The sequence below is a fragment of the Mytilus trossulus genome, chromosome 9, assembly GCF_036588685.1.
Source record: "Mytilus trossulus isolate FHL-02 chromosome 9, PNRI_Mtr1.1.1.hap1, whole genome shotgun sequence".
Lineage (NCBI taxonomy): Eukaryota > Metazoa > Mollusca > Bivalvia > Mytilida > Mytilidae > Mytilus > Mytilus trossulus.
In genome coordinates, this window is record NC_086381.1 from 43,065,537 (window position 1) to 43,089,318 (window position 23,782).

At 30.9% G+C, this 23,782-nt stretch overlaps 1 protein-coding gene across 4 annotated transcripts in view; it reads right to left on the reverse strand.

Moving 5' to 3' along the window:
• Positions 1-23,782, reverse strand: part of LOC134682960 (neuronal acetylcholine receptor subunit alpha-9-I-like) — a 208,052-nt gene that overhangs the window by 823 nt on the left and 183,447 nt on the right. The window contains exons 2-4 of one of the 4 annotated variants that reach the window (XM_063541910.1): positions 5,808-5,877; positions 1,950-2,086; positions 772-917 (exon numbers count right to left, since the gene is read on the reverse strand). In XM_063541910.1, coding sequence (XP_063397980.1) covers positions 772-917; positions 1,950-2,086; positions 5,808-5,862 — 338 coding nt within the window. In that variant the 5' untranslated portion in view covers positions 5,863-5,877. Of the gene's footprint in view, positions 1-771; positions 918-1,949; positions 2,087-5,807; positions 6,112-7,421; positions 7,575-14,682; positions 14,808-23,782 lie in introns of those variants that run through there. The other 3 variants (XM_063541908.1, XM_063541911.1, XM_063541909.1) reach the window with 3 other exon arrangements.

A 23,782-nucleotide genomic window follows, 5' to 3' on the forward strand; every position in this document is an offset into this window, starting at 1 on the left:
AGCAAAACTAATAGTCATGCTTTCTCTTTTGCATGTACAGTTTATGATTTTGTCGGGTACTCATCTTAAATTGTAGTAAAAGTTATCAAAGACGTTTGATTAGTTTTTCCTTGAAAGTATTTACTCAGTTGTTCATTTCAGCAAACATAAACTAGATGCGAAATCCAAATGTCATCAAGTGAATATTTGCAATTCGCCGTTTCAGAATCTAATGCATGCTGGGTAATATTTTCAAAAGCGTACACCAAAGCGTTTTGATTGGTTTAAGCGTTATAAACAATGGAAATTCAACCAATTACGTAACGTTATTTTCACTTTGGGGTACGAACAATGAAATTACCCATGATGCTTTAGATTCTGAAACGGCCAATTACCGATTATTATTTGTTAGTACACTACTGAATTGATAAAAGCAAACTTTTCAGATATTGTGTTGAAAAAGATAATATCTTGATTGATATGTCCCAATTATAAGACCCTTCTGTGAACGAAGCTGGAAGGATACACATAACTTTAATGTACTTATAAATTAAAATATTTCAGGGGCTAACAAATTATCCTTAAATGAATAGTACAAGATGTGCTAACTCAGACACATTTCAATATTGGTTTTCATTGAATAAGAGAACAAATTATAATTCTGATACATATTTCGCCGCTTCTTCTAAGAACAAATTACTATTGTATATGTATGCAGGTGAAAATATGTCCGAACAAATTAGGAATAAATTGCATCCTAACTGTTAAAATCAATTGTTAGTTATAATTTACCTGTTGTATAGAACGATATCTGGCGTCCACAATAAGTCTGACGGAAGAGTAAGTGCATCAAGGTCATAAAAGTCTAAGGACCATTTCAGACGAGGATCTGTCCAGGCTATTGGAAGCCATGTCATTGCCTTTAATGTTTTACCATCCTACACAAACAATGTTATAAGATACGAAATATTTACTATATATTGTTAACTATTGGGACATATATCTGTTGTTTAATGTAAGAGTATTCAAATCTAACATAATTTGTCTCTATTGGTATGACAAAAAAGATATATGGTGTGATTGCAAATGAGAAAACTATCTATTAATTCAGTATAAATAACGTGAATCAAGCAAACTTATTTACAACAAAACGATTTATGAAAAATAAATATAACAGACATGAATCAACGTCAGTAACCTGTTGTTCGTTTTTGTCGTTTGTTGCTGTATATTTTGTTGTTTTTCGTTCCTGTTTTTAGGTCGTTAGTTTTCTCGATTGAATCTTTTATATTTGTAATTTAGGGGCCATTTATGAGTGAATTGTGGTGTGGGTTTTACTTAATGGTGAAGTCCATATGGAAACCTATAGTTGTTAATATCTATGTCATTAGGATCCTTGTATATAGTTGATTCTGTGGCAATCAAACTTTCATCTTCTTGATTTGATAAGTATAGAATGTGGCGAGGTATGACAACCCTATTTCAACTTGGGATAGTTGTCTAATGGCATAATATAAGAACAAACTATAAAAATCAGATGCATAGGATTTAACTCAATAGATCGATACAAATCATAAAACATAAAACAAAATTATACCATGTTTTAAATATGAATTGAGCTGGATAAAATGATATTTTCGTTAATTAATGGATACATGAGGACAACAAAAGGAGAATAATTCTTATAACTTGTTTAAAGAGCATTAATTCATGCATAAAGTATATATCTTTTAGCGCATCATATGTTTTAAAATATTCTTAATTCGTCTGAATAGATTACAGCACCAATGTTTCAGCTTCATTTATCTATTCTTAAGACGATACAAGTCAAGTTTACAATCGAAGTGAGCGAAACTGGGCGTGTCGACAAGATACACTTATCATATTCTTCTATTCTTATCTAGTTTATTCCAAGTGCTGTACTTATACTGTATTATTGTCCTTATTGTTTTCAACAAATAGCCACTTACGCATTCCTCTATTTTAATCAGGTTCACTCCATGTTCTACCTTCACTGTTGGATGTTCAGTAGTTGCTGGTCTGGCTAGCTTGTTATAGTTGTATAAAATTTCATCTAAGATTTCTTCTTCGATCATGTCTGGTCTACCTGTATAAAGACAATACAGTCGAGAAAAATATTTAATGCAATTTATCTACAAAGTTATAAAAGAAATAACTAAATATATTAGTCGTACAATAGCACCAGCAACCACAACATATTCAATCAATAAAGGACTAACGTATGATCGAAGACAGTGAAAAAAAATGTAGCTCGTGTGTTGAAACGCATCGTATCGGTCAACGAATTCGTGCCGATGTTGATTGATTTATCTCACACCTCTGAAGGTGATTTGTTTATTGTAATGAGGACCTATATATCAACGAAGTCTTAAAGGGTGAGTGTACAGTGTAAGCGTGTCCTGCTAGGCAAACATTACCAGTCATGTGAACCTATGCGCAGTCAAAATGAGACAATCGGAAATGGGACACAATCGCGAAAAAACAAATCTTATTTCGTAAAATATATTTCTGATGCATATCCTTTTTAATTTCAAATATTTTTAGTATATTTTGTAGTAAACACTATTGTTTTTCTTTAATACACATAACTGTGTTCAGGATAAATATTTAAGATTTAGTTATATAAACACATTTTTCTAGAACTAGCTACATAAACCCATAATTCAAACACTAGTTATATTAATATTGTCTTTAAATGTATAAGCGTTCAAGTAATTACTGCTTGAAATAAGTGTTCGTGTAGCTAAGTCATGAAATAAGTGTCCTTATAAGTAGGTATTGAAATAAGTGTCCGTGAAATACAATGTCACTAGATCTTGAAAGCCTTTACTGTGAACGTATTTATAATTTTAAAGTTAGTTATTTTAAGTATGACAAGTAACGATGTTATTTAGTGTTGAACTCATTATCATAAAGTCAGCAATAAAATTCAATTATCACCTTCATATTTATCGTTCGCAGTATTTAAATATATATAAAAAGATGTGGTGAGTGCCAATGAGAAACATCTCCATTCAAATAACAATTTATCAAAGTAAACCAGTATAGGTCAACGGACGTCTATTTGTTAAAATGCAGTTATCACAAAAATGTGCACTTGAAAGCATTAATCATTAAGTTTCTTTTGAACACATAATACTTTAAAGCAATAAAAGTAATATTTTAACTCGTCTATCACATAATTATTCATTGAAAGCAACAACATCTAAGTTAGTATAATGTCGTAATACTCTTTCTATCGTTCTATTTACCTTTGCACTTTTCGTCTACAAATTGGCTGTTGAATTCTAATCACCATATGTTACAGTATGTCCCTTAGCTATCTGATAACTTTTTATTTCAAAGGAATTACGTAAAGCATGCATTGTTTTTCATTAATACATATAACCATTTACATTTTGTTTACAACTGTTTCATTGAATTCTCTCTGTTGCCAATATTTGATAAGGTTTGTTGCAGTTCCCAGAACGTCAGATAACAGTTTGTCAGTAGTAGTTTATATGTTATCTGATACAGAGGTGTCCCTTAAATGGAGTATATCCACTTAAGGAGAACAAATAAACTCTTCAACTCTTAATTTGATATGTATGCTGCTATGCTTTTAACAGAAAAAACATATTCCTTACAGACAACAGATAATCTTCGATAAAACTTTAGATCTTCAAGTTAGAAAAATGATACATTGGAGAACTCATTAATAAAGAAACTCATCATAGATACCAGAATTTTAAATTTTGTATTTGCGACAGTCGCTCGTCTCGTCTACAAACGACTCATCCGTAACGCTCAATCACATTAATGTGAAAAAAGGACAAAAAAGTTACAAAGTTGAAGAGCATTGAGGACAAAATATTCCTAAATGTTTTGGCAAATACAGCTAAGGTAATCTATTCATGAGGAAGAAAGCCTTAACATTTCAAAAGTTCTAAGTTTGGTAAACAAAAGTGAGTTTATAATTTATAATTATGACCATATCAATGATAATTCATATCAATATAGAAGTGTTGACTACAGGGCTTTTGATACCATGGGGAATAAAAACTCCACCAGCTGTGGCATCGACCCAAGAATTAGTTGCATGAACATAGCTCTCAAAAACTAGATACATGACAAATATTTAGAAAAATTATCAAATTGCTTTTAAAAACAAAGTGTTTAAGTAAGTTTTTCTTGAAATAGGTGTCTATGTTACAAGTTATTTAAAGTATAGTCATTAAAGATGCTATTTATTGTTGAACTCATTCATTTTAAAATTATTGTTCTTTTGATAAAAGCAGGTTGTTGAGAGCGATAAACATTAAGTTGGTTTTGAATATATAATACTTTAAAGCAATGAGCAGTATATTCTAAATTTGTTTATCGCATAATTACTTATTGCAAACTACAACATGTAAGTTAGTATAATGTTGCAATACTCATTCTATTAGCCTATGCTGTTTTCATCGACAAATTTGGCTGTTGAATTCTGATAATCATATTTTAGAGACTGTTCCTTTGTGTCTGATTTCTTTTTAATTTAGATGAAATTACGTGAAGCATGAATGATTTTTTATTAATACATATAACCATACACATTTTGTTTACAACTGTTTCGTTGAATTCTCTCTGTTGCCATTATTGATAAGGTTTGTTACAGTTCCCAGAACGTCAGATAACAGTTTGTCATTAGTAGTTAATATGTTATATGATACAGAGGTGTCCCTTTAATGTATATCCACTTAAGGAAAACAAATAAACTTTTCAACTCTTTATATAATATGTATGCTGCTATGCTTTTAACAGAAAAGATATATCTGATAGCCAGCATATGAACTTCAGATTGCCAATAAAACTTGTGTTCAAGTTAGAAAAACGATCAATTGGGTTTCATCTTCAGCTAATCTCGTAAATATTCAAATGCAGAAGAAGTAGCAGGAGATTGCAACAAGTTTGTACGTGCATCTATGTATTCATAAAACATATAAAATTTAAAAAGTTAATATGAACCATTTAATGTTGGCGAATTTATTGATGTTTACGTAACGTCACGTGGAAATATTTCATGGATTTGTTTATGAACCGTTTTAGAAAAATAAAGACGACGAAAAATAATATAAAAACTATATATAATGATTACTATTAATACTATACATACTTTATCATGATTGAGTATAGGTAAAGATCATTAGTTCATTTACAACAGAAAAACTAAAAAGTTTCAATGTTAAAATCAGGATCATAACAAAGTATTTATAGTTTGATATGATGTACATACTCCTCCTTACTCCAAACGGGCACCATTAAAACTGATGATTGACCGTGAATACGTTAGAATGAGCAAAATTCGGTTAATGCATTTTTGTTTTACAAATGTTCTAAAAAGAACGATATATTTTCAAGGTATCATTCATTGATGCAAAATATGTGCTCTTTATATAACGCCTGTTGAATACCAAGTGTGTACTTTCTTCTAAGCATCTGACCTGGGTATATTAACAAACACACCAGATAACTTAGTAAAACGTAAAGAAAGAATGTGCAACCAAACACTGCAAATTGAATAACCCTGGAAATAGCAGGATCGAAAAGAAAAACTACAAAATGACCAACAACTGTCCAAATGCACTCATCAGAAAATAAAATATTTAAAGAAACGAGCTTCACATTAAAAAAAAAACAGGCCAAACTCATGTAACCTCGAAGACATAACAGAAGTTGCTCCACTATAAACACCCACAAAAGAAGGTGGATTGATATCAAATCTTGATTTATAACTTTACTGAAACAAATATGACTTATATTTATAATTAATTTTAAAATAAACTTACCATGAACAACAAAAAACAAATAAATCCCAAACATTAACTTTGTGAAGAAATCCATATTTTAGCTGCCTTTAAACTTCAGAGCACAATAACAAATTGAAGTACAAAGAATAGTAATCAGTAGCGCGTTTTATAACCCCGGGATCATCAGGCCACTTCAAATGTATCAGGTGATGTAGAATCTACTTAATTAAAGTACATCGTGTAACTTGTTATTTCTGGTTTGTTTTAATTTAATTTACGAACAAACTGACCGAAATTAGAATGTGAAACGCCTAACATTGAGACACATGTAATCGTTTATAGAACTTATTACTATATACAAACACAAATGCATGTATCTATATACAAAAGGGCATGCAGCTGTATACAACTGTTCTCTGATAGGTCACTTCGTACCCACGTAGTACTGATAGGTCGAACATGACAAACAATTCGCCGTTGTTTTCGATACATATTCTTTGCTGAAATTTGTCAAGAACATCTTTGTTGTTTTGAAAATATAGATTTGCAAAAGATAGGAAAATTGCAAACAAAAGCTTTAAAGGAATAGCAAGTTTAGATAACTGTGACTTTTATGTGGTGGTAAAAATAACATGTAATTTTTTTTAAATCTTTAACGAGTTATGAATAATGGCTTTTTAAAATATCAGCCATAAAAAATGGTTGGTGACGAAAAATTATCCACTTGGGGTGTATTTATTGAATTAACATTGATGTTTTAATATCTTTATCACCGTAATTTGTGTTCTTTTTACTAACAGACTATTGTTACGATAATAATTAGTTAACAAAAAGTGCATTTGAGTAAATATTGATCAACGCGAAGTGAGTAATACTTGCACTTATCATTACAGTCACTTTCGTAAAAAAGAAGATAAAAAAGAGTGAGGTAGTTGAAGCCAAATACACTATATGATAAATGATTCCAGTCAAACGATCTACGATTTTTGCACTGATGTTTATTGGATTGTAATAAAGAAACTAAAAACTTTCTTATAGCGCTTATGAAACCCAAAACTATCAACATTCCATTCCATATTTGTGAAGATAAGTATATGTACACTTCACATTGATAAAAAAAAATGCAGAATATAATTACAGTCATTTTAAAATTCTATCAATTTGCCGTTCGGTGACGTTAGGTCGTGTGTTATCTTTATGTTATAACAAATTAAACTTTTTTTTTTGTTAAACATTGTTTAAAGTAAAAAAAATCACAAACAAGGTGTTTGCCTTAGAAACACTGACATAAGTTAGACCTACATTATAAAGACGTAAATAAATCAAAATAGAAATTAAAAACAAATCGACATAAACAATGGATATATTGTCGAAATTAACGATGGAGCGAAAACGTGATATACTTCTGCATCGAGACACATCAGAAAACATGTAGGAGAACTGCCAAGTTTTAAAACTAAAGTTAATTCTAATTCGGAAAACTATTGCTGATTCATTTGGTTTTGAAAAACTAACATACATGTATTCTGTATCACATTGCAAATTATTGTCTCCAGTTTACTTCAGCACAATCAATGAATACGGGAAAATGTATGAAAAATTTCCTTTTGAATTTAAAAAAAATCTTAAAAACAATCTAAGTAATTAACATACCAAAACCGATAAAGAGAACAGCGATCCACAGACGGTAACCTATCATCATTGATTATTAATATTCTAAACTTGCACACACAAACAATGTTTTATATGGTATGAACTATCTTGCCATGCATGTATCAGGTGATACCATGAAAATGTGCACAACTTATCAACTAGTTAAGTCTGGTTTCAAATTAAAACAACTCTTAAGGAAATTGAGCATCAAGTACATGTAATTGAAGTAATTGACTGACTTACATGTAAATCTATCTTAACAAAAAAAATGTATATATATATGATTCCTTTTACAACTCCTTTGAGCTCCTTCATGCTTTGTCTAAAAAACGAAAAAACAGTAATCTGATCTTGCATTTCGATCTTGTGGTGTTCACTCATTTGCTTTATCTTGAAATAATTCATTGGTGTTAAATATAATTTGTCTTGGTTGATGGGGTCTCAAATAATTGTGTTAAATTTCTAATTGGAATTTTTCATTTATATTCTTCATCTTTTACCTGTAGTATTCCTATATTCAATTTGTTAGTCACTCTCCCAACTTTTATCTCAAAGGGAACGATTAGTACAAATCGTTTTCATTGAGTCAGGTTATTTTTTTCCCTTTATTTTGTAGTTTCGCTGCGATTCCTTGCTACGAATCATACCAGAAAAGGGGTATTACTTCTCAAAAGGCTTAAGGGATGTAAGGCTTATGATTGGAAGTTACCTTTCACCAAAAGGAATAATAGAGCTTTTATGAAGATTTACTTTTTTCCCATGGGGTTTCAAAATAATGATATTTTTTTGTTGACACCTCAAGGTTTATTAAAAGACTTTTCAACAGATGGGATATTAAACTAGAGATAGAAAGTAACTTCTCACCAGAGAGGATACAAACCTAGGGATGAGGAGTTACACCGGAAGGGTGATCGAACCGTCGATTAAATGTAATGTGTTGCCGTAATAGATATCAAACCTGTGAAGGGGAGTTAATATTCAAGAAGCATTGGTAAAAATCCAAATTATTATCTCAATGTTTTAGGGTTCAAGTACATTTCCGGAAACAGTATCAGTAAATTCTAGTTGTAGCTAGTATCGGCCTGTCACTGAAGTCCTAATTAAACGAAATTATAATACTCAACAAATGATTGACCTTTGACGATCGCATTTAAAATTCTACATCCTCAGTTAAAATGCGGATGAGATCATATGAAAAACTAATAAACATCATCTGCTGTAGTATTTTGTTACTTATATTATGTTTAAATGAAACTTCTTTCGTTAGTCTTTTAAACAATAGCACTTCAATTATCAAATCTTTATGGTAACTGCCAATAAGACTGTTGTTCTCCATGGTTTGACATTTATATAAATAAAATTAGTCATTGATATTCGATTATATACTATATGGGTCTCCAACATAATGTGTCCTTTGGTACCAGTTTAAGAGGGGTTTTTAATGTTTGTATAATTACATTAGCAAAATTCGAAACTATGATTAACTAATGACGAGTAACTTAAATTACAGATGCTGTTCGTGTAAGCAAATTTTGTTTACTTAGCAAACTTATAAGTTAATTTTCTAAAATGTTTGAGAGATTATGCACTTGACAAAGGAGGTACTAATACATTTTCTCCAATATACAGTCAGTATAATTTGTGATGTAGCTCTTTTCCGTCTCTTTAAACCAGTAAGATCGGAACCTTTACATGAGGAAAAGAGGAAATTCCTTCCTGTTCACTTTAACAATAGAGGAATTGATGCAATCAACATCAGCAACGTTCTACATAACAAGGAGGTAACATCTAAAATTCCTATTTATTTTCAAAATCAGTCTGTTCCTATTGTATCCTACAGTTACAACAAAACCATTGCACCCAAAATATTTAACTATAAACAAGCATTACATGACCTTGATTTAGAACAATACCTAAAAAAACCTCTGACATGTGATTGTTCCAACTCGCCTTACAATTACAGCCCCTCTGGCCATGTTATTACTGGGGATCTAAACATAATTCAACATGAAAATCTCCGAAAGGTGATTTCTCGTGGTCCTAAGTTTAGAGAACCCCAACACATCAATTGGAACCATAACTTCAAAATAATTATGGATTCCATTGAGAACTACGCCAGAGCATGGGCTAAGCGAGAAGAAGTTCAACTGGACACTTTGTCAGAATGGGTCAAAGCAATCAGGTCTCTGATAAAACGTCGCATTCATAAGTTGAAAAACTGTGTGAATGATCGACCTAAGTCCATTTTCAGTGACAAAGAGGCTGTGAAATGTCTATCATCTCTTCAAGATAAGTATGTTGTTGTTCCTGCGGACAAAGCTTCAAATAATATTGTCTTTGTATGTAAATCATATTACTACGAGTGTCTTATAAAAGAATTAGGAATAAATGAACACTCAGGTAATCCCACATACAAAAACATATCATTTGACAAGGATGAGATTTTGGCGAATCATAAGTCCTTCATGGCTTCTATGAACATTGCATTGAACGACAAATCGGAGGACTTACCTTGTTTGTATTGGATACCTAAACTTCACAAAATTCCGTACAAACAACGGTACATTGCCGGCTCATCTGCTTGTTCTACTAAAGAATTGTCCATTAGACTGACTAAAATTCTGTCCGCAGTTAAAGAGGGTCTTCAGATATACTGTGAAACTGTTTACTCTCGTAGTGGTATTAACCATATGTGGATTCTGAAAAACTCTAAAGAACTTCTTGATAATTTTAAATCTCGGTCTTTTTCTGAAATTAGTTCTATTAAAACTTTTGATTTTTCAACCTTGTATACAACCATTCCCCATGTGAAATTGAAAACCCGTCTAAAAGAAATAATCCACAATGCTTTTCATCATAAAAATGGTAGCATACGCTATAAATTTATCACTTTGGGATACCATAAGGCATATTTTGTTCATAAGGAACAAAAGGGTAAAACATACTACACAGAGGAACAAGTGATCAGTATGCTGGAGTTTCTTATTGACAACATATTTGTTGAATTTGGAGGTAGACTTTTTCAACAAATTGTCGGCATTCCTATGGGAACGAACTGTGCGCCTCTCCTTGCTGACCTCTTCTTATTTTCATATGAATCGGAGTTCCTTCAGACACTTGTCAAAAACAAGAAGATCAAAGAAGCCAGGTTATTTAATTTCACTTTCAGATATATTGATGATGTTCTTTCCATTAACAATCCGAACTTTTCTGATTGGATTCCATTAATATACCCACCAGAACTAGAAATTAAAGAGACCACAGACACGGCTTCCTCCGCCTCATTTTTAGACTTATACCTCGAATTTGACATACACAGTCATCTCAGTACCAGAATCTATGACAAACGAGACGATTTTAATTTTGAAATTATCAATTTCCCCCACCTTAGTAGTAATATACCAACTTCACCTGCATATGGAATATACATTTTCCAACTTATTAGGTATTCAAGAGCTTGCAGCTCCTATTCAGACTTTGTAAAACGTCACCAGTGTCTGAGCAGAAAGTTGATGAACCAGGGGTATGTCAAAGAACGTCTCGTCCTTTTTCTAAAAAAGTTCATCGGAAGATACCAAGAACTTGTTGATAAATATTCCGTATCAACTTCACAAATAATACAAGATGGTCTTGAAGGATAGATTTTGCGTACTGACGTTTGTTATCATCTTAATTACGTATTATAGAATTCTTTTATAAGTCTTTTTTAGATAATCATTTGAAGTGACTCAGTGGTTATGTAAAACCACATACTTTGAACGGCAAAATTATTTCATTGATTGATATTACTTTTACTTAAGGATCTTGAATACTATGAATGACAAAACTATTTTATTCAATAACACTACTTTTTCTGTTTAGTCTGTTTTTCATGATATACATTTGACGTGAAACTGTACTTATGTATCCCGTCATACTTTGAACCACACCATTATTTTATTTATTATTATTACTTTTACTGTTAAGTCTGGTTTTTGGTATATCTACTTTACTTGAGTCTGTATTTATGTATGCCGACATACGACAAAATTATTTTTATGTCTACCTGTGCGAATTTCAAACGCGCTATTTTAGGAAAACGGACAGAAAGTCACAGGACAAAAAGTCACAGGACATAAAGTCACAAATTAGATAGGACAAAAAGTCACAGGACAAAAAGTCACAATTAATCCTTCGACAATTGTTTGAATATATAAAAGAAAGATCTTGAAATATTATCTTTTTATTACATCTATTCATTTTGAAGTGTAGGACATTGTTCATAAGCTTTGTTAAATAAAAAAATAGTAAATTTTAATCATTCAAAAATGATATTTCTTGGCACCATGAAGCCATTTAAGTACCATGTCATGATGACATCTTGTTTTCATAACAATTATTTGATCATTATTGATATTTATTGAATAATTTTTAATTACAAAGTTGCTTTAAGTTTAACACTTCAAGAAAAAAACAAAACTTTTATTTTTTAAATTATTTTTTCTTGCTTAAAGAAAAATATTCTAAAAACTAAATTGTGACTTTTTGTCCTGTGACTTTTTGTCCGTGACTTTTTGTCTGTGACTTTTTGTCCTGTGACTTTCTGTCCTACATTCCTATTTTACACCAGTAATGAAAACCTTCTATCATTTATGGGTAGACTTTACATAGATAAATTAAGCCGTATTTGACGTGAAACTGTTCTTATGTATCCCGTCATACTTTGAACCACACCATTATTTTATTTATTATTATTACTTTTACTGTTAAGTCTGTTTTTGTTATATCAACTTTACGTAAGTCTTCATTTATGTATGCCGTCATACGACAAAATTATTTTTATGTCTACCTGTGCGAATTTCAAACGCGCATTTTTAAACCAGTAATGAAACCTTCTATCATTATGGGTAGACTTTACATAGATAAATTCAGCCGTATAAGAAAAGCAAAATGAGAATGTTAAATTAATGTATGCCTTTTTGTGCTTCTTTGTTACATTTGTTGTTTATGTAGAGATATTAAGATGATAACACAATATTGACTGTTGTACCCCTATTTTTGACATTTTTACTCTTTGAGTATGTTTGTTTTGTTCATGCATCGTTGACAATTTAATGGAATTTGATGCGACTGTCATATAAGTGAGAGGTTTAGCTTGCTATAAAACCAGGTTCAATCCATCATTTTCTACATTAGAAAATGCCTGTACCAAGTCAGGAATATGACAGTTGTTACCCATTCGTTTGATGTGTTTGGACTTTTGATTTTGCCTTTTGATTTTTGATTTCCCTTTTTGAATTTTCCTCGGAGTTCGGTATTTTTGTGTTTTTACTTTTTATGAATTAGTTATGACTTTTGATTCCACCTTTTGTGCATGGTTTTTTTCCGCATGAGGTTCATCTTTTTATTTTTTTCATAGATATAAGAAGCTGTAGTACAACTGTCCATCCAAGTCACAATGTTTGAAATGTATATCATAATAGTTCAAACCATTTAAGCTCATTTGGTATAGTGTAAGGGTATTTCTAAGGGAAGTCATGCAAGGAGGTCAGTAACGTTTCGACGATGAAACCTACATTGGCTGCAATTTCGGGAATTCTCACGTTTATAAAATAGTTAAAAGATAAATCATTCATTGTTTTGTTACATCATTCATGACATAACCTTGTTTAATTGATTGTAAACTTGCGTGTGAAAACTTTACAAATCACATTCTGAATTAATGAGAAATCATTGAGGAATTGAAAGCCTACTGATCAAGTTCAGTACATTGTAATCGTTAATGAGCAGTTGTGTGTTAAGGACTTTCCGTTTTGAATTTCCCTTGGAGTTCCGCTTTTATCTTGTTTTACTTTTTTACTATAATAAAACCAAGTAGGTTTTTTTTAACTTCTCACTAAACTATGGGTTACTATTAGTGAAACCAAGTAGTGTCAAAACATGAACCTACAATGACTGAACACAAAACATAAGGATCAGTTTTTTAAAATCTAAAAACGGCCTATTAAAGTGTTTCTTTCACTTCCTTCTAGTTATATAAGAAATATAACAGATGTTGTTAAACTACCAAAAATAAACAAGTCCGTCTACTTTACTAGCAGTTACTTTCTTTCTATAATATACACATAGTTTGTTTTGTTAAAGTCTTATCCCCATACATTTTCTTTTCTGTAAACCCGTTACCAATAAATAGTTTGCTCCCATTGAAGATTGTATCTTTACCTTTTCTCGCCAATCCATTATGTTTTACGCTTTCCAATGGTGTACCGGCGTCTTATAAAGATCAATTCATGGCCTATCATGACTATGTATCAATTCATCCGAGATTTACTGTTGTGACCGTTTTTCTCATTTAATGCAGAGATAATAAGAAAATAAAACATCAACAAATGACTCTGTGTTATATAATTTGTTCTATGATATTTGGTTAAATGGCGATTTTTAATTGATTGTCTCCGAGGTATGATTGTAGATTTGAGTTAGGTCTCAAATTTCAGAATAATTGAAGTATGAAATAAGATTGTACATAAACCATTGAGCAAATTTCGAATCAATAGTTTGATAACTACAAATGATCATAAAGGAAGATATCAGATATCTACAAATATCTGAACACGATCCAGATGTATTCTCTGTCCGCTATTTGAAATTATCCATTTTTCGTACATTGCATGAAGTCATCATCAAATTTTCATATATCTTGTATCGCTTACACTGCGGAATATATCCCTCACCTCAAAAATAGTACATGCATGTACAAGAAGATATACAGAATAGGAGATTTGTTATTATTGCTTCCATAAAACTATTAACAGTCACAACATAAAAATATGAAACATCTGAAACGCGATAACCAAAAGCCTAATCATAAGCATAAGAAAATATGTTAATTCATAATTAAAATGAGTTCGGCGTGTTAACAACGTTACGATTTCCCTCTCCTCAAACATTTAAGACTAAAAAATAACGATTTCAGTCCACACTGAATAAAGTAAAATTTTACAATGTCTCTATTAAGTATGAACATAGTTTTGTTTTTTATCTATATAGAGTAGCGCATAGCACTATGAGTTTTATTCTTTTTTTTTCAATTTGTCAATAAGAAACCAAGCTGCATCTCAACCTTTTGATTTTTTTCATTTAAAGTTGCGCTAAAAAAAGGAGCCGAAAGATACAAAGACGACATTCAAAACCTAAAAAGTCCAAGAAAAACTGAAAACGCTATTATAAAAACAAAACGACAAGACTAACAATATCATTAATAATAACGTTTAAAACTTACCAGATACTGATAAGATAAAGCAAGCTATCCATACAAAGTACACCATCATTGCGGTATGTAACATCCAAAGAATTATAAATCCAAACAAGTTTTTTGTTCGCTTCTTAAATAATTAACCAATCGATGGCGTTTGAATATATTGTAATTAGTATTTAGTAGTAGTAACGGTTTACACAGAAGCTGTAACGACAGTTAATCGTTGACTTCTTGTATCTTATTGGAAATCACTAATTCTTATCCTTTAAACACGATGCTGCTTTATACATTTTATCCTTATACTAACTTTGTAGATACTTTTTTTTTCAGAATAAAACGTACAAGACAAACGAACGCATGCTTAAAGGAAATTTATTATATCGTGTTTGTTCACAAGCCGACTTTCATGGTGTATTTACCATTGGTATGTTTTAAGAGTTACAGAAAAGGCATGAGTGTAAATAAAATAACTGCAGTTAACAAAAGTATCAAATAATGCAACCTTTGGACCATAAACCCAATTACAGCCTTTTTAAGACTAGCATTTTGAGGATTGACATACGGTATGCTTTATTAAAAAGCTTGCGAGTCAATAGTTCGGCTATAAAAAAAAAGTATAAATGAATTTAACATTGACTATAAACGACGCGCAGAATGTAGATGTACACATCGTGCACAATGTTGTATTTGTCTAACGAAGTCTCCACTAATTCACCCATAAACTATAATTTGTCTGAATGGGCTATCTTTTGTGTATTTTTCATTATACCCAGTTGCAAAATTGATTTATACCTTATAGTACATATATGATTGAATATATATCATGTCTTTTATGGAGTCCCACTGATCTCAAACAAAATATTACATTATACACATTTGATCTGTAAATGTACGATAGGAATAAACCTAAAGATTTAATCAGATAGTACAGTTCGAATAACATATAATGTATATTGGTAGCTGGAACGAATAGTACTGACGGTATAAGTTTAAGTGATCAAATTGGAACGATCAGTACTAAAAATATTGGTGAAACTCAAACGATAAGTACTAAAGATATAATTTATTATCTTTAAATACAAGGGAGATACATACTCTAGCGGAGAACAATATCTAGTTGAATGTCTAAAAGTTACAAAGATCTAAACATGTTCTTAGAGACATAAAGCATAAAGAAAGTAGAAGTGCCTGCGCTAAGTTAATGCAATGGTTATAATCTGGAGATGAGTGTAGCAATGTATGGCGGGGTTTAGTCCCATGCTAAAAATGTTATATCGTGTTATATGTAACGTCTTTACCTGAAGATTTGAATGTTTGCACTTGGTATTTCTAGTGAAGGGTATGTATAAACCAAAAAAAAGAAGATGTGTTATGAATTCCAATGAGACAACTCTCGGTAATATAAAGGGTCTGGTATTATAGTATTGTAGACAATATATTGCTTTTTATATAAAACATTGTATCTTATGATTCAAACACAACATGAACAAAACCTAATAACTACTGTTCTTTTTTCTATTTGATAGCAGTCTATAGAAGAAATATGTGTAATTAAGCTGATTGAAAAAAATGCAGGCTGATATATTGAAAAACATATATGGCATGTACTTATTCTCATGAATGTTTTATACTCAAATGATGAGAATGGTCAGTTAATGTGTTTAAATGTCTGCCACGGGACTGCTTTGACAGGTCTCATTACTTTGACGATGACTCGACGTATACTTATGACATTTTTTGTAATAAAGACCCTTTTAGGTTAATTAGGATTCCATTTATTATTTATTAAATTTTAGTTTTTATAGATAACAAATGGTCAGACCAGTACTTTCAAATACGTTTTATTCTTTTCTTTTTTTTCAAGGAAACAACGCTTATTTAAAGAAAAGTGTTTGATCTAAGTGAATATGTGGTTTATTTTTTTACGTCTTTGGTCTAATATAAAATAAAAGGAGATGTTAGTATAAAAGTAATCGAGCGAGAAAATGTCTGTACCCAGTTGGGAATATAACAGTTGTTATCCATTCGTATAGTGTTAGAGGTTTTGGTTTTTCCCTTTAATTTCGTCGTATTTCTGGGTAATAATACACTAAAAAAATGTACCAAACAACTTTTATAAACAAAGTATTAAAAGATTACTTACGTAGATAAAAAGTTCCATAAAAAAGACAAAAGAAAAGAACCATATGAATACACATTCCTCTGTTAAAGACAGAGAAACTGCAACTCACTTAAACATGATAGCTCAAAAACATATGTTTACTCGTACACATTTTACCAACCCGAACCGACTAACCTATTCGTTTGCTATTAAAATTTTTTTAGCGACGAATCAGCGAAGTATCATTGACAGGACGGTGTTTTGAACAAGTCAAGGATTAAACTTATATGTTCAGTTCTCAAATGATATAAACATTGCTTTTTTATAAAAGGTTTTGGTAGAATCAAATGTCATAATGGTCCGATTATTAAATTAATTGATGGAAGAAGAAATGTTAAGTGTTCCTATATTACAAATGTTACATTATATTTTGTTTCTCTGTGTGTTACGTTTCGGTGTTGTGTCTCTGTTTTGTCGTAGTTCTCTTATATTTGATACGTTTCCCTCAGTTTTAGTTTGTAAACCTGATTTGTTTTTTTCTTTATCAATTTATGAATTTTGAGCAGCGGTATACTACTGTTGCCTTTCTTTTACATTTATCATTACAAATAGCGTCGATAACCATTTTGTCTTGACATTGTAAGTGTTGCTTTATTTCATAAGAATGTGGGTCGTTCATTGACCTATTGGTAAAGTAATGAACTTTTTGGAATTGTCTTAGATAACTGTAAAATATACGGACATACACCCTAAGCACGGTGATACATTCTACAGCATCCATACAAGACCAATAAGCCTGTTTTTTAAACATATTCGTAGATTGCTTGTCATGATATCAGACCTAATGATTTCCTTGATTTCTAGAATATAGCTTTTAACCTGATTATTTCCATTTTCCATAATTATTTACCATTCAACATTATTATTTATAATAGACAGATTTCATGACAGTTCTATGCGAATTGTACACTTCATCAGTGTTATTCCATTACAAAAGATTAATCAGCTCAAAACTACAAAAAGGGTTTAAGTGCCATATTATCCACAATGCATTTTATGTTGTGAGCTTTATAATAACACATTCCTGACTTCTTATAGGGAAGTAAACATGAATGCATTGTGTGGAGATTCAATACTTGAATAGCTGCAATACATTGGATGTTGATTTATATATTTAAAGGGTAATACAAAAAGCTAAAACATCATAAAAAAATAAAATTACAAAGATTTGGCAGTTACAATTCTAAAAAACAACGGTAACATTATACATGTAGCAAGTTTCCTTAGAATCAGAATATAACCCGCCTTGATTGAGTCAAAACTAAAGGCGCACAATTTGTACAAATAGTAAAACATGAAATCATCCTGGATCAACTGAGGTCACTCCTTGTTTTCGTGTTATTGATAGGTTTTAAATAGTGTTTGCTGTAGTTTGTCGGTTAACCTGGGTTCACAAAGGGTTGTTGGTTCAGTTTTCTGTGCCCCCCCTTCATATCAACCACCAACCCTGACATTTGATTATAGTTTTGTAGGCGGTATGTCGACAACCTATGGCATTTTATAGGCAATAGTCACTCAAATTGTTACAGATATAGAGAGTTCTCTCGTTGGCACTCATACCACATCTTCTTATATCTAATTAAGACATGGTATCACACACAAGAACAAAATTCAGTTACTATTGTACTTTCTAAATGATAACAGTCGACAAGAAATATATTGAAAAACATGTCATGTACTTATCGACATGAATGTTTTATACTCAAATGGCGTGAATGGTCAGTGAATGAGTTTGTATGCCTGCCATAGGACTGCTTTGACAGGTCTCATTAATTTGACGAAGACTTATACTTATGAAATTGTTTAGAAATAAAGTTCCTTTTAAGTTAATAAGGTTTACATTCATTGATTTCCTTATTTTTGGGGGTTTTTTTTAAGATAAAAAGTGTTAACCTATATTTGTTAATTTCTGTGTCATTTTGGTTTCTTGTGGAGATTTGTGCTCATTGTCAATCATACCACATCTTCTTTTTTTTATTGACATTAGTACTTTCAAATACGTGTTGTTTCCTTTTCAAGGAAACGACAATTAAACAAAACTGCCAGGTTCAATGGAAAAGCAGGCAAAGACATACTTTGGTATTGATACAATAGAACATGCGTTTGAATGGATACGATCTCATAATTAGTCTAATATAAAATAAAAAGAGATATAAGTATAATAGTTATCACCTTTAACGTATATCAGGGTAATAATACACTAGAATATATATACTAAACAACTTTAATACGCAACGAAGATTACTTTCTAGCTAAAAAAATTGCATCAACAAGACAAAAGACAATTACAAAATATGAACACTCATTTGCCTGTTCACAACAGAGACACTGGAACTGACTTAATCTTAATGGCTCAAAAAGTAACGGTTCGACGAAAACATGTAACTTTACTTGGACACATTGTTCTGACAAAGAACCGACTTACTACTAAACATTTAGTTTGCGACGAATCAGCGCAATATCATTGAAAGGACAGTGTTTTGACACAGTCGGGGATTAAACTCATATGATAAAATCTCAAATGATGTAAGTATTACCTACTTTATGAATGGATTTAAAATATTTAAGTGTCATAATGATCCTATAATTTAAACAATTGAAGGATAGAGAAATGTTAAGTGTGTCTATATTATATTTAGCCTTACAAAGTGTCGTTGACCGTTTTGTCTTGACATTGTAAGTGTAGCCCGATGTCATAAGAATATGGGTCGTTCATTGACCTATTCGTAATGAAATAAACCTGTTTAATAAGTCTTTGATAACAACTGTTGGACTCGTAAAGCTGAAGCTTATGTCATTTTATGAATTTCAAACACTGGATAGATTAATTAATAAATGTCTACCTTTATCGACAAAACCGAAAATGTAGAGCTGGTAAGGGCAAGACAATATTTACCTCAACCAAAACTAATGAATTGCTTGTCGTAGTTACCTTTTTTAATTCACTTTCTATACCTATAACTTGGACACATTTAACAGCATCCACACAGCACGAGCAGCAAACCTGATTATTCAATAAAAGGATTTTCGTGTATAATTTCACTGAATTCTGAAACATTGCTTTTAACCTGATTATTTCCATTTTCTACAATTATTTACTATTCAACATCATTATCTAACCAAGACAGAGTTCATGGCAGTTCTAAGTGAAACGTACACTTCATCTGTGTTATTCCATTACAAAAGATTGTCCCGCTAACAAATAAATAAAGGATTTTAAGTTATCTATCACCAATAATGCACTTGATTTTGTTTGCTCATTTGGTGGGTTTGTTGTTATGTACACGATAAAGTGTATAACAAACCTGCAACAGACTAAAAAGAAGTAAACATGATTGAAGGCAATTTGTGAAGATTCAATACTAGAAGAACTGCAATGAATTGTATTTTGATTCAAATATTTAAAAGATTATAAAAATCATAAACAAAATCAAGTCACAAAACCCGAAGCGTACATGATTTGGCAGTGAGATGTCTCTAAAACGAAGGTAACATATTTCATTAGTACAAACACAAAACATGCCTTAAAGGAGTCACACAAAAAAGGCAACTTGCACCAATAGTTGGACAGAAAGTACATATTATTCGTGAGTATCTCAGTATACCCCTAGTTTTTATTAGATTTGAGATGGTGATTTCATGAACGGTGTATCGAATAGTTCGTTTTGTTCAATTAAAAGTTTTTCTGTCCCGCCCCCTCAAAAATAATCACCACCGCTAGCCCTGGTCTAATATATGTGTCTGTCCGTCTTTGTTTCTTTCTATAATATCGTTAATTTCGAAATTTATGTTAGCTACCTTATTGCTAATTTCTTGTCTTGTTTCGCAAAAACATTTTCAAATTGCTAGCTGCTAAAATGAAAATTAATCGTTTGCGCCAGCTTATAAAAAAGAAGATGTAGTATGATTGCCAATGGGGAAACTCTCCACAGGAGACCAGATGACACAGAAATTAGTTTGTGTCTATTAACATTGAAGGTACACTACAGATTGAACTAAAAACTGCTAAAAAAATCATATAATACTTTATAAAACTACGACGCATTACCATACCAAATCTCACAACACTGATGTAAATTACCTAAAATTGGCAACATAAATAAACTGTGTAAAAGGCTTCCATGCTGGTTTTTGTAATCCACTGGGAGATTAAGTATTTTACCGCCTACAAATATTACATTTTTACACAATTTTCTACTGGGTAACTTTGACTTATATCATTACTAACGATTGCCAGGTTTAACACCAGACAATACATTGTCATTAATTTCTTCACTCTGTTAGATATAAGGATAAAATAGTAACATAATTTGTCAGATAAAGCCACGAGATTTGTACACTTGATATATAACAATCAATAAATATTAAGAGTTGTCTGTTATTGAAGGATTAAAATTATTCACGCTGTCATATTTCCATAATTCTAGACGGTTTTTATTTACTCTAGAGAGTGTTCTAGGTAGTCTACTATAAGAAAAACAGGAGTTTCTGACGCTTGTAATTCTAAACAAATTGATTGCTTGAAATAAACTCTTATCTTTGATGAGGTGATGGTTTACTCTCAATGTCAGATTTATGATTTTTTAACATTGATGAAAAAATAAAAGCAGTTACAGATATGTAAAAGCTTTATAAACAGGTTTTGTCTTTAAAAAATGATATGTGGAACGATTGCCAATGATACAATTATCCATAAAGATCAAAGGCTTAGTACTCCTCTGATGAGTCAAATCATTTCCACTTCTAACACTTTATGTTTTGTCCTGCTGTAGTCACTTACATTTTACCGTTGAGATAACTTCTGTCGTATGATAAATAAATACTTATTATTTTTTATCATCAAATCTTAGAAATTGCATTTACTTTTAAATTAGAGTTCAAAATATTTATTTCGATTTTTCTTGAATGAAACTGGTGTAGATTTCAACCACAAAAATCAAGAGTAGCATTATCTCAACCACATAAATCATGAGTAGCATTATCTCAACCAAATACATCATGAGTATCCCCATATCAACCAAATAAATCATAAGTAGCATTATCTCAACCAAATAAATCATTAATAGCATTATCTCAACCAAATAAATCATGAGAAGCATTATCTCAACTAAATAAATCATGAGTATCCTTATCTCAACCAAATAAATCATGAGTATCCTTATCTCAACCAAATAAATCATGAGAAGCATTATCTCAACCAAATTAATCATGAGTATCTTTATCCCAACTAAATAAATCATGAGTATCATTATCTCAACTAAATAAATCATGAATAGCATTATCTCAACTAAATAAATCATGAGTATCCTTATCTCAACCAAATAAATCATGAGTAGCATTATCTCAACTAAATAAATCATGAGTATCCTTATCTCAACCAAATTAATCATGAGTATCCTTATCTCAACCAAATAAATCATGAGTATCATTATCTCAACTAAATAAATCATGAGTATCCTTATCTCAACTAAATAAATCATGAGTATCATTATCTCAACTAAATAAATCATGAGTATCCTTATCTCAACTAATAAATCATGAGTATCCTTATCTCAACTAAATAAATCATGAGTATCCTTATCTCAACCAAATAAATCATGAGTATCCTTATCTCAACCAAACACATCATGAGTATACTTATCTCAACCAAATAAATCATGAGGAGCATTATCACAACTAAAAAAGTCATGAGTATCATTATCTCAACTAAATAAATCATGAGTATCCTTATCTCAACTAAATAAATCATGAGTATCCTTATCTCAACCAAATAAATCATGAGTATCATTATCTCAACTAAATAAATCATGAGTATCATTATCTCAACTAAATAAATCATGAGTATCCTTATCTCAACTAAATAAATCATGAGTATCATTATCTCAACTAAATTATTCATGAGTAGCATTATATCAACTAAATAAATCATGAGTATCCTTATCTCAACTAAATAAATCATGAGTATCCTTATCTCAACTAATAAAATCATTAGTAGTATTATCACTTTACAAATGCCTATGACTGCCGTTATGCTTTAAGATTATTATTAACCTGCTGATCAATGAGATCCCCGGCACCAGATACTTTCAAAATATCTGAATCTGTTTTAATAAGTTCTTCGCAACAGGGAGTTAATTTCTACTGAATCAAAGGGTATTAAATCGATGAGAATAGATGTATATCAATTGAAGATTTTTTTTTAGGATTCATTCTTGCTATAAAGTAATTTTCTTTTATACACAGACATCTTTTCTTAAGCCATGGGTTATAATACAACCCCTTCCGAATAAATGAGCCTGTTCATAACCCTTGGTTCATGAGCATATGTTCGTTGAAAAATAAGAATACAATGTATGTCCTTTCATGGAACTAAAAATTAAGTTGAAGATATAATTGAACAAAAGAATTACATAAATATAAATTATACCACTAAATCAAGTGTGAAACGTCATTTCTATTACTCTAGTCAGTTAAATTTTCAAATCTAAAACGCGACGCTTGTCGAGTGTTTTCCATGTCTAGAATATAACTGTCAAGACTGGATAAATATCTGATTGGTAGATATTTGGTGGTACAATCTGTTTCATCATTGATTTTTAGACGATGTGCAAAATACCTTATTCCTTTTTTATTGAAGCATATAATGTATGTATGAAAATGTATTCTTATGTGATGTCATCAGGCATAGTAGACTTCACTACGGGAAATTCAGGGGAAAGCTAGAATATTTTGACCAATAAAGAAATGAGATTAAACAAACCGCTATTTATTTCAACAATACGACCGAACGAGATAGGGGAATAATATTTGTTTTATAAACTGGTTGTTCATAATAAAGCTAGATTGACGTTTGTTTATTGAAACTGGCTGAAAATCATTTATGAATTCATATTTTGAATTTTTATTAATTTGTGTGAGAGAAAGTAAACATGTCAATCAAAAGCATGAAAGTAGAATGTTTTT